Source organism: Melopsittacus undulatus, chromosome 5 (genome assembly GCF_012275295.1).
Source record: "Melopsittacus undulatus isolate bMelUnd1 chromosome 5, bMelUnd1.mat.Z, whole genome shotgun sequence".
Taxonomy (NCBI): Eukaryota; Metazoa; Chordata; class Aves; order Psittaciformes; family Psittaculidae; genus Melopsittacus; species Melopsittacus undulatus.
The window spans coordinates 27,321,647-27,337,504 of NC_047531.1; the positions used below are offsets into that span (position 1 = coordinate 27,321,647).

Genomic DNA, 15,858 nt, shown 5'->3' on the forward strand with positions numbered 1-15,858 from the left:
CAAATCCCAAACAAATAGCTGAGGTCTTCCTTCTCTCCTGAGTGAAGTTAATGGCAAAATAAATATGCCATATAAGGCCTCCAAGTCTGGAGGTTGTATGCCATTTACTCTTTCAACCAATATTGGATGGCATAAAGGCATCAGAATACAAAGGAGTTATAAAAAGGCCAGATGTGGTAACTACGGTTATGAGCTTTCCACAGATCACAAAATCACCTTTCAAATTCTTAAACCAGTCTCTGATTGTTAAAATATCATGTATTTTTAACATAATTGCCACTCAGTGTCTAGCTTGTGACAAAGTGACTTTGTGAAACAAAGGGCTGCATTTTCAAGCATCCGCATGGTCATCATTTCTTCACGACTGCTGTTAGTTTGTCTTAGTACTGGTTCTCCCAATGCTGACAGAAAGATACAGACAATTCCTGCTGCTCTGAGGCACAACTGGGGATGTAACCACACCATTTTCACTACAGCAATTCTTCGCACTTGGTGGGGAAATCCTACAGCTTCGTGGGGCTGTTTTGCTGTAAAGCAGACTGAGGATTTGAGGAAGATGAGCGGGGGAAGGACATACATGAATGTAAACCCTTGGAAGCCAAAATCTGTGGGGATTCCCTCTGTGGACAAGTATGCAAAAATACACGTATCTGTGAGGAGGAGGAAGTGAAACACTTCCCTGTTCTGCAGGGCTTGGAAGGCACAGAAGGTGCCACCTGACATTTCACAGCTTCCTTCAGGAAGAGCTTTCAGGAAACTGCCTGATTACACAGACTGGGAGGAGGTGGGATTAGAAATTAATGAAATAAGCACCAGAAGTGGAGATGAATGTTTAATCTTTGGAAAATGAAATGTGGATATTTTATTGGTTTTCCATCTTAAGGCAGAACTCTGGTGGCTACCAATGTAACACACTTAAAATTGTTTTGCTCTCTCTTGAAAGATTTAGGAAAGAGTCTTTGTGCTATGAAATTATTGTACAATATGGAAATAGTATAGTTTGCAGTATGGAAAGGAAAAACTTATTTCCTAATTTTCTCTAATAGGCTGTACAGCAAGTAGTGCTATGTGAGAATGAATCACAACTATAAAAAGATTACTGATGCCCACATTTACTATGCTATACAATAACACTGCCTAATAAATAAAGTTTTATTTTATCTATCAACTATTCATAACAAGTTTATGCTTCCATTTATGTCTTCCTTTGTGCTAGTACAATGCTGTTAACCACAGACATGTTACTTAGAAATACAGCATGTATGAAATGAAAGTTTACTTGGAATACAGAGATATGTTACCTTATGAATATGACTATGAGAGTCCATCATGCAGAATGCATCGGGATATTATACAATATGCAAGATATGTTGTATGATGCACCATTGAAGAATAAGCAAGAAGGATGAGATTTTGTAGTTTTCACAGTTACATATTATTAAACAGTAATAGCCCCCAGATCACAGTGCTTTTAAATGACGATTCCAAAGAATATGAGCTATCCTTTTCTCCATCTGGAATGAACTACTAGGCATAACACACTCATGGTACTGTAATGCAAAGGAGCTCAATTTTAGAGTAAATTTAAATTAATGATTAGTAGATATTTCCATAGCTTCCAACCTCTGTCCAATGTGACTAATTGACACTAAGGCAAAAATACCCCCAAACCATCACACAAACCTTTGCCTATTTCCAAGTATGTTTATAGCATGTGGGTGGCACAGATGAATTACGGTGAGGAGGTTTTATCAGGAGTAAATTACACATTTTATCAGCAGTAATTATATCATTCCCTTGTGGCACTGAACCGTTCTAAACCCTAATCTAAGCCATAACCATTATTAAAGTATTGATAAAGCCTTTACAGGATGGTGTTCCAACTCATAAAGTCATTCCTTAAGAACAGTTAATACTTCAGAAAATCTGAAGATTGATGTGGTGCTTAAGAAAAAGCACCTTAAGGGGTGTGATGCATTATGGAGTTGCACTGGGATTTACCTACAAATGCACACATTCTTGCACGCCAAGTGCAACATACAACATGATGTCAGTTTTAAGCACAGAACAGAGCAACCTGTGGCCACAAACTATGCTTTGATAATTAGAAGTTTTCAGATTTGTATTATTTTACATTAAGCTGAGCAACTCGGTTTCTTTAGCAGACTAATATTAGAAGTGTGGTTTAATTAAAGCCTTTAAAAAGAAAATTAACTCAGAGGGCTTTAAGGGTGCATCTAGGGAATATGCCACCTTAAATAAATGAAGACATCAGGGAAAAGTAATTTCCCTAATTGCTAGTGTACCTTTGCCATAGTTTCTAAGTGCAGACTACATTGAACTGGATGCACACATCAGGTCAAGACTTTTATTTAGAACAGCTTTTAAAATGTAATCATCCATTTTTGACAACAGCAAGTTATGTTTTTTTCTTCTAACATCCCAAGAGTAACGCTTTACGTAAAAGCAAAAGTATTCTCAATAGCAAAAAAACATCAGTAAAACACAAGACCAGAAAACCTTGAAAACTGACATACCTGCCCCAAGCTGCTTTCGTCGTAGAATCTTTATCAACAGGAACACATGAGGACTCAACAACGCTTGATTTATTAAATTTGTAGCAGAGACCACAGTCTGGATCTAACATACATCCATGGCAATAACTGCAAGAGAAAGAAATAAATATGTAAGCAACACTTTATTCATTTGGACATGTCAAAACAGACAGCATCTCCTAATCAGTCTTGGGATTCACAAAGTCAAGTTGTCAGTGTTGGAGATAAGACAGTAAAAACTGCCAAAAAAAACTAATACAGATGGCTTTTGCCTTCTGTACCACACTTTGGTGGCGCAGTTGCGAATCTCCCAGTGACACCTGATCAGGCTGTAGGGGAATTCACTCATGGAATGAATTTTAATTAAAAGAAGACATTTTGGGATTGAAGAGAAAGAATCATACATAATACCTAATAACTAGAGATGTGGGCACATACAAATGTAAGAGTCAGTCTGACATCATCATACCATGTGTCTCCATGTGGGAACTCGGACCTTGAGTTCTCATTATGTCCCATGGACACAGTCAGTATGTCAATGCAGCCAATTCCCATACAAGCATCTAGAGCTCCAACATATCCTGCCTGCCCTTCACCTGTCACTGCAGAGTGTGCAGTGCTCTTGCACATCATTCCAGTACAGCAGACTTGACAGGTCCGTGCAGACCTTGTCTCTGATTTCCTTGGGAGCCTCAAAGAGCATGAGATGCTTACATTTTGGCAGTTTTCTCAATGCAGTCTAGTATATTAAAGTGACTAGATAGTAAAACTGTTCTCTAGGCTCCACTGGTTGTACTGACCACATCCCCACTGACTCTGCTGGGAGCCTAGACACCAAGTGCCCTACAGATCCTTCACTTAGTCTAAATCACCAATTCAGAGACACATCCTCATCAGTAAAGCCCCTAATATATTCTAAGGGATTAACTCTAGGAATTAAAAAATAGGAGAATGAGAAACTGTAAAACATGGAGTAAGTCTGGAAATTTGAAGTTGAAATTAAACTTTGAAATGTAATGCCTGGAAACGTGTAATTAAGGTGACCAAAATAGCTTCAACACATATCCCTGTAACGGAAAAACCAAGGAAATAATCCTTTCTGAGCGGGTATTTTTATCATAACAATGACTTAGTGAATGAAGAAATAATATTCTCAAGCTACCATACCATTATAAGAAAAAGCAAAAGTAACTGCATAACAAAGTCCCAAAAAACCAAATCAGTAAAGCAGATTAGATGGATTTAAAAAGTTTGAAAGCACCTACTTCAAACCTAGTTATTCAAACTCTTCTTACTATGATGTTTCTAAAAGAGCTATAGAAAGATCAATTCTTCTGGCAGTTGGCCAAAAAGAGGGCTGGGAAAGTGTAAAAACCAATGTATTCATTTGCATTTTCCTACTTCTCCCAAGTTTCAGAAATTTGTGCTCTTTGTTATTGTGTTCTTCCCTTGGGCTTTATTGAGTATCACAGAATCATTTAGATTGCAAAGGACCTCTGAGATCTTCGAGTCCAACCAATATTCCAGTTGGCATTCAAAATAATAAAGGCTGCAGGATTTCATGTCATGCCAAATGCCAGAGGCTGTATTACTCATAACAGTTTAATAATTTAAAATTAATATTTTCCACAGCTTTTCTGAAGCTTGTCTTTCAAAGTTAAATGACAAATACTTATAACGCCTTTATCTTTCAGTTAGGATTGTCTGTCATTAGCTACCTAGTGAGTGCATACACTGTCCTTGACTTTAGGTTTTAGGAAGAGGCCCAATTTATGTCAGAGGAAACACAGAAATTCAACATATAAGACTTTAAACCCTTTCAAATCTTAACTCCCAGCAGACTTAGGATAGGCAGCTATTGATTAGACCATCTTGCATTCTTCTGTGCCCCATTTTATTACTGATATAAAATGTTTATAACACCGCTTTTTCTAATATAAAGATTGATGGTTTTTTTCCTCCAAAATTCCAACAGATACACATTACAACTGTTTTATAACACAGTAAAGTAAATCTGTATCAGTTAATAAGGACAAATGATCACTGAAGATGCAGCATGAAATAAGCAAGGAAGATTTTTTTTTAGAAGCAATTTGAAAACAACCAAAAAAGTAATGTGCTGAGGCTGGTTACTCCAAACTTCTCTCTCAAAAAATGGAAATAAAATATATAGTAGTTTCAGGCTTATGCTCTTCTTCACTCTAGCCCCATTGCTATTTCCTAAACAAAAACAGGTTAACAATGTAAAATTGACTGCATATTCTTACTTACCTGCTCATAGTCATGTAAATAAATTAGGGCACACAATATACCAGGAAAAGAAATTAATGATATAATACTTATTGACATGTAACTATCCACTACTCACATAGAGGTATCAATTAGAGATCTCCTTCCTGTCCTCTAATGTATCTTCTTATCAGCACTCCCCATATATACCCAAATATATGTCAGAGTATAAATCTATAAAAATACTGATACTTCTTCAGATCTACAACACAGATAGGTCATGGCCTTTAAAGCTCTATACCAGATACTCCAGGACGTCTATGTAGGAAAGGAAATTTGCATCTAATTATAAATGGGAGACATGTTTCCTGTACTTTATAATGAAATATTTATATCTGTGCTAAGGTTATGAGCTAGTGTCTTGGAAACAAGCTCCTCTGTGAAGAGCCAATTGAAAATTGCCAGGATGGTTGTTTATCAGACTGACAACTTGTCAGGATTGAAATACCTGAGAGAGATTATCTGATCTTCATGAAACGAGGCTGCATTACAGCAGGAAGGTTTTACAACGTGCCTAGTTCTCTCCCTGCTTACCAGCTGGGCTCCTAGGCAACCCAACAAGAAGACAAGCGTCTAGGCTTTAGACACTTCAGCCTACGTAGCAGAGTAACAACAAGGAACATGAGGCTGCAGATGTCCAAAGATCACATAACTGTTATGTTGGAAGGCACCTCTGGAGATCATCTACTCCAACCCCCCTGCCAAGGCAGTGACACCTAGAGCAGGTTATACAGGAATGTGTCCAGGTGGGGTTTGAATCCAGAGATACCCATCTTCTTTGCAGCTCAGTGTCATGAAGTCTACAGAATAGAAGTCTCAGTAGCCTGGCCTCTCGGATTGTTTGGAACTGCCAGGGAATGGGATTTCTGGGTTCCTACTTCACTGTCAGAGCACATTTACTGACAAGCAGATGGACCATCAGAACACTAGATAGCCCCAAACCTGCAATTCCTCACTCCAGTTCTACTAACACAGTCAAGGCTTCCATGCTCTTACATCCTCTTCACCTGACTAAATGGGACCATATGTGTCGGGAAAGCTTGACAGCACTAACTTTAAGGTCCATTGCTAGCAATTTCTTACCAGTCTGAGTACCACCAGCTTTCAGAATGCTCTGCTCTGGAGCAGGCTGCCTGATGAACTGCTCCTGAGGTTACAGGTGCACCACAAAGCTCACAATACCTTCTTCTTTCACAGAGAACTTAAACTATAGAGAAGAATTAATTGACCAGCTGTGCACATTATCTTGAAACCAAAATTAGTGTTTTTTTTGCTTCTTCCTAACAGTGCAGTTTACTGCCTCTACTGCAGTCTCTAAAAAGATTGAATAAAAATACTGACTTGCTAAAGTGACCCTCCAGATGCCAAAGAAAGGTTCACAATTGCTTCTCCCCCTGCTTTTTCTCTGCTGCTTAGAATACTTGGTAATTGCATTTGGATTGTCATTATATTTTCTGCTTTAGATTTGTAAAATGACCTTGTAAACAATGACTTTCTTACAATTCTCTTAATTTGAGCTGCAAGTTGCATCTTACCACTCTTTGTCGAGTGCTTTCGCAGTAAAAGACCTTTGCCTAGTGCCCTTGTGTCATGGTTTAAGCCCAATTGGTAACTCAGAACCACACAGCTGCTCGCTCACTCCCCCCTTTCTTCCTCCCCCAGCACCCGGAGGGATGGGGAGGAGAATCGAAAGAATGTAACTCCCACGGGTTGAGATGAGAACAGTCCAATAACTAAGGTATAACACAAACCATTACTGCTACCACCAATAATAATGATAACAATATAAATAACAAAATAACAAGGGAAGAGAATACAACCACTCACCACCCACCAACCGATACCCAGCCTGACAGAGCAGTGATCTAACACTTCCAGGTAACTGCCCCCAGTTTACATACTGGGCATGATGTGCTGTGGTATGGAATACCTCTTTGGTTATTTTGGATCAGGTGTCCTGTCTCTGCTTCCTCCCGGCTTCCCCTCCTCCCTGGCAGAGCATGAGACTCACAAAGTCCTTGGTCAGAGTAAACATTACTGAGCAGCAACTAAAACCATCAGTGTTACCAGCGCTGTTCACAGGCTGAAAGTCAAAACACAGCACTGCACCAGCTACAAGGAGAAAAATGACTGCTAGTGCTGATTCCAGGACACCTTGCTCTGCAAGTGACATTTCTTGTCAAACTATTTTGTCTTTTTTTTTTTTTAAGCTGAACCTCAATTTCTAAATTGTTCATTTGAACACATTTCCTCAATTTCCACTTTTGCCACATTTTAAAGAGCTTTCAACTTTGCCTTCCATATCCTGTCATCCAATTATAGAACTATACCAGTATGTTCCTAGCATCCAGTTACAGAAATACAAACTGAGCTTGATTGTATATTATGGACTCTGGAGTTCTTTTCCAGAATGTAACACCTGGTTTCATAATATTCTACTACATGGGCAGCATGAACACTCACTCAGAGTATAAAATCATCCACAAATACAGACATTTCTTGGGGACAGACTCTTTCCACCTGTTTCACTTTCATCAGCTTCACTGAACACATGCTGCACAATATATGTGAAGTAGTAGTTATATGTGAAAATCTGATACACTCACAACATGCAAGTGGACTTGTATGATCCTAATGGGTCCCTTCCAACTTGGGATATTCTATGCAAGACAGTTTGTCCATGTCTTCGTCTTCACCACCACTCTGGTCGCATTTGTGGCTTGCCGAACTAACTGCTCCTGCTCTGCCTGATGCAAATACTCATATTCCTGAAAAAGGTTTTCCTCACAGAACTGTAGGAAGAATAAAAACCATCTCAGGTTTACTCTTTGCTCTCAAGACTGGTTATGCACACAATCCTCTGTCTCCTTTATCATGTGGTATAGTTGCTTTCCAGCTCCTCATAGAAAAATAGCAGACTGGAATCAAGTTTCCCTTGCTTCTGTGATTGTATTCTTCTACCTATAGCCAGAAAATGCCCCTCCCTCCAGCCCCAACTAAAAGATCGAAATTACAATTACATTCAAGTATGATCAACCCTTTCTCATCTTAAAATCAGGTTCTTGCTCCATCTAGTCTACTGAAACTATTCTTCAGTGACTCCTTCCCAGGTAAGACTTCCACAGCAGTACCGAATCCTTGTCCTTCCCTATATGGCAGCCATGTACAAATGCATTAACTCTTCAAACTTTCCTTAAACCCTCTTTTCCAAAGATTTACATATCTCAAATAAGCAACACAGTTTATATATACTCAGAGCAATTGTTTTCAGCTTCTCGATGCTTGCTACTTCTGCTTTAGACCTGAAGAGGACCCCAATGGCTCATCCATTTTTCCTACCTACCATAGTCCTAGACAGGAAACTACTCTCTACAAACCTTGCTTTGCTCAAGTCCTTTGATCATCATGGCTACACCACTACTACTATAAGCTCCTTGACATTAGACTGTCCTGGAATGCTGATACCACACGAAAAGTATCATATTCACAGTCTACTTGCATAGAGGTATCAACTATTTCTTGTCCTTGATGATCTTTTTCTTTCCTGAATTTATATAGCCTCCAGCACAACAGCTTCCTGATTTCTGCCTGGAACTGATTAACACAGATAATAAATAACAGAAACAACTGTCTTACACGTGGCTTTATTTCGAACATAACAGCAGTCTGTAAAATGCTTGGTTTTAAAAGTTCCAAAGAGACCCTACACATAGACTCTGAGCTTCTAGGCAGATGAGGTATAAACCTTGTTTGAACTGGACTAAAATCATCCTTGTTTGACTAAAACCTGCAACTCATATAAAGTATAACATCATCACTTTGGAAGATTTTACAAAATAATTCCATAAGCATTGTTCCAAGTTTTGTTAAACAGAAAAGTCTTAGAAATATTAGCAGAGATGTGTGAAAGTGTTAATAGGTCATTATATGAATGACACCTTGTTCCTTCAGTAATGCAGAGCTTGATTCAAAGAGAAAGTGAAAATGTTAACAATGCCACGGCATATGCATTACACTCACAGACATTATAATTCATGAAAGTCACTTTTTAGATCTTCGTGTTTTAAATAGATGGGAAGATTTTTTCCTCATTCACATTAAAGATGCTTACTACATAGATCTGACGTATTCCTTCTTATCCCTTCAAATTTTAAATTGAATCACAAGCTTTGATTCATAGGAGAAACATGCCAGCAAATGGAAAATTATTACCAAGCAATATAACCTTATATTATCTACTTAATAATTTCAAGACTATGTCAAGGTCATTTTGCAGCTCTAGAACCTAAACTGTCCATAAGAATTTTAACTATATTTTGTAAGAGCCAGCAAAAATATCCTCAACACACACTTTATCTTTTTATACACCCAAAATTTTCTGACCTTAATAGCAGAAACACATTACTATATTTATTACTGGAATTCTGGGTTATCAGAATGACCGGTGACTCAGTTACTTTGACATTAGAAACAAAACTGAGAATGATAATTTAAAAAACACTGGTTCCATGATACAGTAACAGCACAAAGAATACTGATGTCCAGTTTGCAGATAAATCAGACTGTCGATGACTTAAGTAAAATAACTAATATACTTATCATATGGATCCTAAGGCTATTAAATACAATAAAACCATCTTCAGTTACGACCTTAACTGAGGTTTTCAGGGCTGAGCACAACCTTACACTTTTGCTAAATTTACAAAGAATTCTTTCCAATTAGCTATCATGTAAAACTGCTATGTAAGAGTACTAAATATTGGTGTCTTTATCTCAGCAATGTGTATTTGTACAATGAGCTTAGGAACATTAACCATGTGAGGGTGACTAATTCAAAGATGAACAACAGAGCCCTTGTGTGTCCAGCACAGCTGGCACCGCCTGTATTATTTTAATGAAACTCTGCAGACAATCAGTTTGAGAAGGGACCTGACAAAATTCTTGCGGACAGGTACCATGTCCCTAGGATATGAGGGTTAATGTAAGCTTAACACAAAAGTTACCATTTTTAAACAGTAACTGAGGTGAAAAATACTGCTTAAGCAGAAAAAGTTCACCGTATGTTTTCTGCAGCTGACCAAGTCTCGAGAAGTGCAATGAGACAGACATATGCATGAAAGGAGACAAAAAGACAAAGAATACGAGCAACAGGACAATGATAATTTTCCAGAAATGGGTGAATGTCCCTGAGAAAGGTCAAGTGGGACAGTCACACCCTTGATTCTTTGCAGACTGGGAAGAGGTGGCAGGGTAGCTAGTGTACATGCTCTGATCAGGACCTCCTTCCAGAACAGGCAAGTCCCTGGTAAAAGCAGGAACATGTTCGTAGAGTTCTGAGTAGTCGGAATAATAGGAATGGCTACATCATCTTTTCATTTCTAAGATGACAAATTTGGGGATGGTGGTTTTGATTCCTGAATTTACCTTTGAGCTTCTCTGTGGCCTTGATGAGTAAGATTACAACTGCTGAAAAGATTACGATCAAAGTGGTTGTCACACTGCAAATATCTAAACAATCTCACGTGGGCTGAGTATGAAAATGAAGTTTGATGTAAGAATGGCACATAGACGAGGGTTCGCCTCACCTTTCCTCAGCAAGACACCCACCTACTTCCACCTATGAGGAGGCAAAGTGAATTTCAGTGTCCTGCTGGATTTGTATTATTTCCATTATATCCCTGTGACACATAACTTTTTTCCCCCTGATTTATAGATTATCTTTTGTCTGCTGATCAACTACAATATTGTACATCTCTACTCCAAATGAAAATATTGTACTTGACATTCACGGCACATCTTACTGGTTTGCTTTCTGCAGACACATACAGGTTACTTGTAACTCCATTTGCTCAGCACAGCTCTTTCAGAATGCAGTATTCAAGCCCTACGTGCTTTTTTGAATTAGGATTGCAACTGTGTTCTTTATTTGCTAGTCTGTTCTATCTTCATTGTTATTGTAGAAGCCAGAATTAATCTGTGCAGAGGAACATGGATCTGAGGGAACAGCAAACAAACAAGACTGTAGTAGCTCTAAGGCTTCCATAATGGACACTGTAACTCAAAAGATTTGCAAACATAAAAACCATTTCTATGATACTCCCTAGTATCAATGAAACTTCTGTCAGCAAAATAAGTTTTATTGATGTTTTTATAACTTACAGGTACACTTTGGCAAAGGCAAATACAATTAGGAAACTCCCCCACACTGTGAGATGGCCAAGCTGCAAACAGATTTAGACTTTTAAGTATACCTCACCTCAGAGAAGCACTCCATCACCATTTGATAAAGGAGACTATGAGCTGCATCTGTGTAGGCACACATATTTAAAAGAGGTTACAGTGGCTGCAGGGATATGGCATTATGTGTGGATCTTCTGAAGTCCTGCTGTCTTTTGCTTTTCCAAAACTTTCTGAGACCTCTTTAAGGCTTGCAAGACACAACGCTAAGCAGTATGAGGACCAACAGTTATACTGAAGCAAGCTAAAACATGCATTAAACAGTAAGAGACCACTGCTCTTAGGATACTTTATTTTGCTTTGATCAGATATCTTATTTGTAACTAACCCTACAGTAACATTTGTTACTCAACATAGCACTATCTGTGCAGCTCCTTTAATGCTATTATTCTTAGAGTAACATAAAAAATATGCAAGACTGGTATTGTGCAGAGCAGTCTCTTATTTCCAAATCCTCAGGTTTGAGAACCTCTGACTCAACTCCATAACTGTCATGGGGAACACCTCCAAGGCCAGAAGGGAGATAGAGGTGAGCCCCACAAGGTTTTCCTTTGGTTTGCACTCCCTCTCCTCTTCCTCAAGACCACGAGCGTTATGCTGAAGTTATAACCCAACTGGAATGGTGAAAACCCCATCTACTTTTCCATGACAAAAGCTTTTTTTAATTTCATTCCACTTACTGACCATGTGCACAGAAAGCTGGCATAATCCTATCCTGAACAGCTACTTTTCCAAGTCAAATATATGACTATATGTCAACTGCTCCAGACATAATTAAGATAAAAGAACAAATTAATGTATATTCTCTGTGTGTAGCTACAAGAGCTTGGCAGAAAGTCACACTGAAACTAAGCTCCTCTGGAGACATCACTGGAGACAAAATGTTTATCATGTTTTTTTCCCTTGATCCTTGCCAAAGGCAGACAGTATTTCTTGCACTTACTTCTGCCTTGGCTGAAGACACCTGGAATTTTAAGGCTTCCTGCTCTGGAGTCAGTGGCCGATATCACTTCTCATAATGAACACTAATATCGATGCTGAAGGAATATTCTTCCTTTGACTCTAACAGGGTCAGGGCTTGGTGATGTTTTGAAGCATGAAAATTGATATCCCAAATATAGTTTTAGATAGACAAGTGTGAAAATACTTATTAACCATATCAATCCCTATGGTTTTTAATAATTTCAAATAGTGGGTGCTGTAGCCTCATTCTGTGACTTGTGGGCAACTGCATCCATTTATTAGTTTCATAGAATCATAGAATAGTTAGGGTTGGAAAGGACCTTAAGATCCTCTAGTTCCAACCCCCTGCCATGGGCAGGGACACCTCACACTAAGCCATGTCACCCAAGGCTCTGTCCAACCTGGCCTTGAACACTGCCAGGGATGGAGCATTCACAACCTCCCTGGGCAACCCATTCCAGTGCCTCACCACCCTTGCAGTAAAGAATTTCCTCCTTATATCCAATCTAAATCTCCCCTGTTTAAGTTTGAACCCAACTCTCCCAGCTTTTGTGTCTCTTAACTAAGGTATAAGTTAAGAGTTATAACAGTATAAGATTAAAACAGTAACATCTAAAGACTTCTCATAAGTTGCTCATCATTTCATATCCCCCTTCCATGTTCACTTTAATCTTTAAATAAGAGAGCTCTATTTCAAAACGCTCCCAAGTGAATACACTTCAATTCTTTTGCTGCTCTTTTCTAGACCATTTGAAATTTTACTATACCTGGGTTTGCTCACTTCATGTCTGAAACAGAAATAATGATAGATTAAAAGTATTCCAATAACTCATGAAACAACATGCATCTTTGCTAAACTACCTGCTGTAACTGTTCATGCTTTTGCCCAGAAGTGCACACTAAACAAGCTGCAGCAAGCCTAAATTTCCTTCCTTGACCAGCTGTGGTTAACTGGAAAATGAAAACTGTGTCAAATAATGTTTCGTTACTTTTTAAGCTGGACTACCCATATTTCTTCTACACAGATTTTATACTGTTTTAGGTTCTATAGTAATCTAGATTTATTAGATAGCACATAATGAGTTCTGGTGCATCTGCTCTCTCCAGACATCCTTCCCAAACAGTTAACTGAAGTCCTAGGCAAATCATTCTGACATCCTGCTGTTAATGTTAACATATTCTGAGAGGAGAGCATTTGGAAGCTCTTTCCCCCTTTGCAGTTTTAACCAGATTACTTGTCATTTGAAAGAGCTGTACAGGCACATCTCAAAAATGGCAGAATACAGTTGACAGTGCAGTAGAAAACAAGTAAAATACAGGGGTTTGCATGTAGGAGACCTCATATCTGGTAATATCTAATGTTGCAGTTATTAGCACCTATTTACACTCTTTTGAAGGTCTTTCTGCCCCCTCTCCAGGCATCTATAAACCTTCAGACCCTCAGAATCTAAACCCTAAAACATTATGCTGGCATATGAAAAGTGATGAGCCATAATTTTAGCCATTATCGCCCAGAAACTGTAAGTGTATCTCTCATTTCTTGATATGTATCTGTATTGCAAACACATGGAAAACAGATTTGAACGTAAGCGATAATTTCTTTAGACATTTAACTAACCTTCTCTCAATATGGAATTTTCCAGTCTGCCAGCTAAATGAATGTAAGAGCACTCGCATGTGAATAAAACCCCATAAAGTACAGGGAACACACATTCTGAATATTCCAGAAGTAATGTTGTTTAAAACTATGATTGCGTATGAAAGTGCCTCTTCCACCTACTATAGCAAAAAGGTCGAAAAAATCACATTTATTTTAATTGTTACTCGGTCTGTAGTTATCTGGAGATAATATTTTTCCAGTCAGGAAAACAAAAGCCAAAGAACACATCTTCTTGAAGAGTTTACAGCTGCTACATGACAAATACTACAAGTAGATGAATAACAGTAAGCATTTTTTAAATTAGTTATCAAATATTCCTGACTTTGTGTTCACTATAGCTTGCAGTAGTTGTGATATAACAGAGGGGATCTCAAGTACGGATTTTGCTGCTTAAACACCTTATTTAGCCCAAGAAACTCCAAAGAATTATTCAGAGCATTTAAGAAAAAAGTCTAATTTTCTGTATGGAGGGAAGGTAGGATTTTAACTTTAGGTATCTAGCTTATTTCCTTGTACCAGATTGAGTCTATTACACTAGCTTGTAAAACTGAACTAATTGGACACAATCTTGAAGAAGACTGCATGAATCATCATAAAATCTCACCTGTATTTTGTGCAGGTAGAGTTTTGATGTGAAGGATCTGATGGAGTAAGTGTTATCCTTGGCGAGGCCTGAGCTGATAGCAAAAATCCCAAAGCTAGGATAAGGATTGCTACAACAGTACCTAAAAATACAAAGAAAGAACAACGTGATACTTTTCTCCAGAGCACATGAAATAATTCTCTGTTGAACTGAACTATTCTTGGGAAAGCAGGGCACTCTATTACCATGATGAGAACCTAAGAAAAATACCCTTTGCTACACCCACATCTTGAATTGGGTTACATGTTAAGAGTCAAGTGCATCAGGTTTAATATCCAGGTATTAAATTAATACACTGGGACTTTTTTTTTCTTTAAATGTGGAACTGAAGACTGCACAGATGAAGGGATTTATTCTTTTTGATGTTGAAAATAATCCTGCGAAGGTAAAATTTATGATGTCTTTGCAATCACCACACTTCTCCCCCTTCCCACACCCAGGCTTGCAGTCTTTCCTATAAAACAGAATACAGCATCAGCCTTTTCAGTGACTCTACTTGCCTTTGTGAAAAGAGGGAAATTTGACTTTTCATAAAAATACCACCAAAAAACCCAACTGCAATTTCTGATCTTGTTTCAAAGAACACACATAACATCTGCTAGGAAAAAGCCCCCTTCCATGTATTTGCTCCTGTCTTCCCCAACAAATTCCTTGTGCACAAACTGGGCAAAACAAGAGGGAAGATGGCAAAAAAGGTTCATCCTTTGTGCAGCAGGCCATCGCTAGAACCTAGCTCATGGTTTTCTTACCTTAGTTGTCACACTGTATTATTTTAATGAAAATTTATATACTTCACTACTGCAACTATCTCAAACTAACTTCTAAACCTTTCCACTTAATGAGGCATTGAGTGCTGCATCGTATAAAATACCCTGTATACCTGTTTGTATACTCACTATTTATGTGGCATGTCACATGTAACATGTATACACTGATATAAATACAGAAATAGTAATAACATTATTTGTGAGTTAGTTACCGATGCTCTAACTAACATTACCCTTATCATACAAAACCCAATGCACACAGCACTGGAGCACATCCCAGGCAGCACACATGTAGAAGTGTGCAGTGATTTAGCTAAATGATTGACAGCAAATTAAGGATACTGCATTTGGTGGGTGAAGGGCAGAGGGGATGTTTTGTTTGACAGATTCAGGGGTGGGTTTGATGGTGTTTTAAATGAGAAAAGCAAGAGTTTTCCAGGTGGCAAACCCACCAAGTACATGAAAAAGTTTTTCTGAGATATAAATATCTTAAGTATCAAGAACTCTGTAATAAAATTATTCATGAATGTGTCTGTGCAGCAGTCATGGCTAACAGGCATACATATGAACTACAGGTGACTGGACCACACATTTGCCTGAACTGAGGCCACTAGAACTTTAAACCCAGTCACAAACTATATGTGGAGAATGCACCTACAGACCACAAAATGGGATTTCAGCTTATTCTAGACTTGGCTTTGTACTGCTATGGCTAGTGGGTATGCTAATAATCTTAGTTTTCTG

The 15,858-nt window shown here is 38.3% G+C and overlaps 1 protein-coding gene across 1 annotated transcript in view; it reads right to left on the reverse strand.

Moving 5' to 3' along the window:
* SLC2A13 (solute carrier family 2 member 13) overlaps positions 1 to 15,858 on the reverse strand; it is a 160,863-nt gene that overhangs the window by 27,106 nt on the left and 117,899 nt on the right. The window contains exons 6-7 of the mRNA XM_005148416.3: positions 14,309 to 14,429; positions 2,538 to 2,663 (exon numbers count right to left, since the gene is read on the reverse strand). Coding sequence (XP_005148473.2) covers positions 2,538 to 2,663; positions 14,309 to 14,429 — 247 coding nt within the window. The remainder of the gene's footprint in view (positions 1 to 2,537; positions 2,664 to 14,308; positions 14,430 to 15,858) is intronic.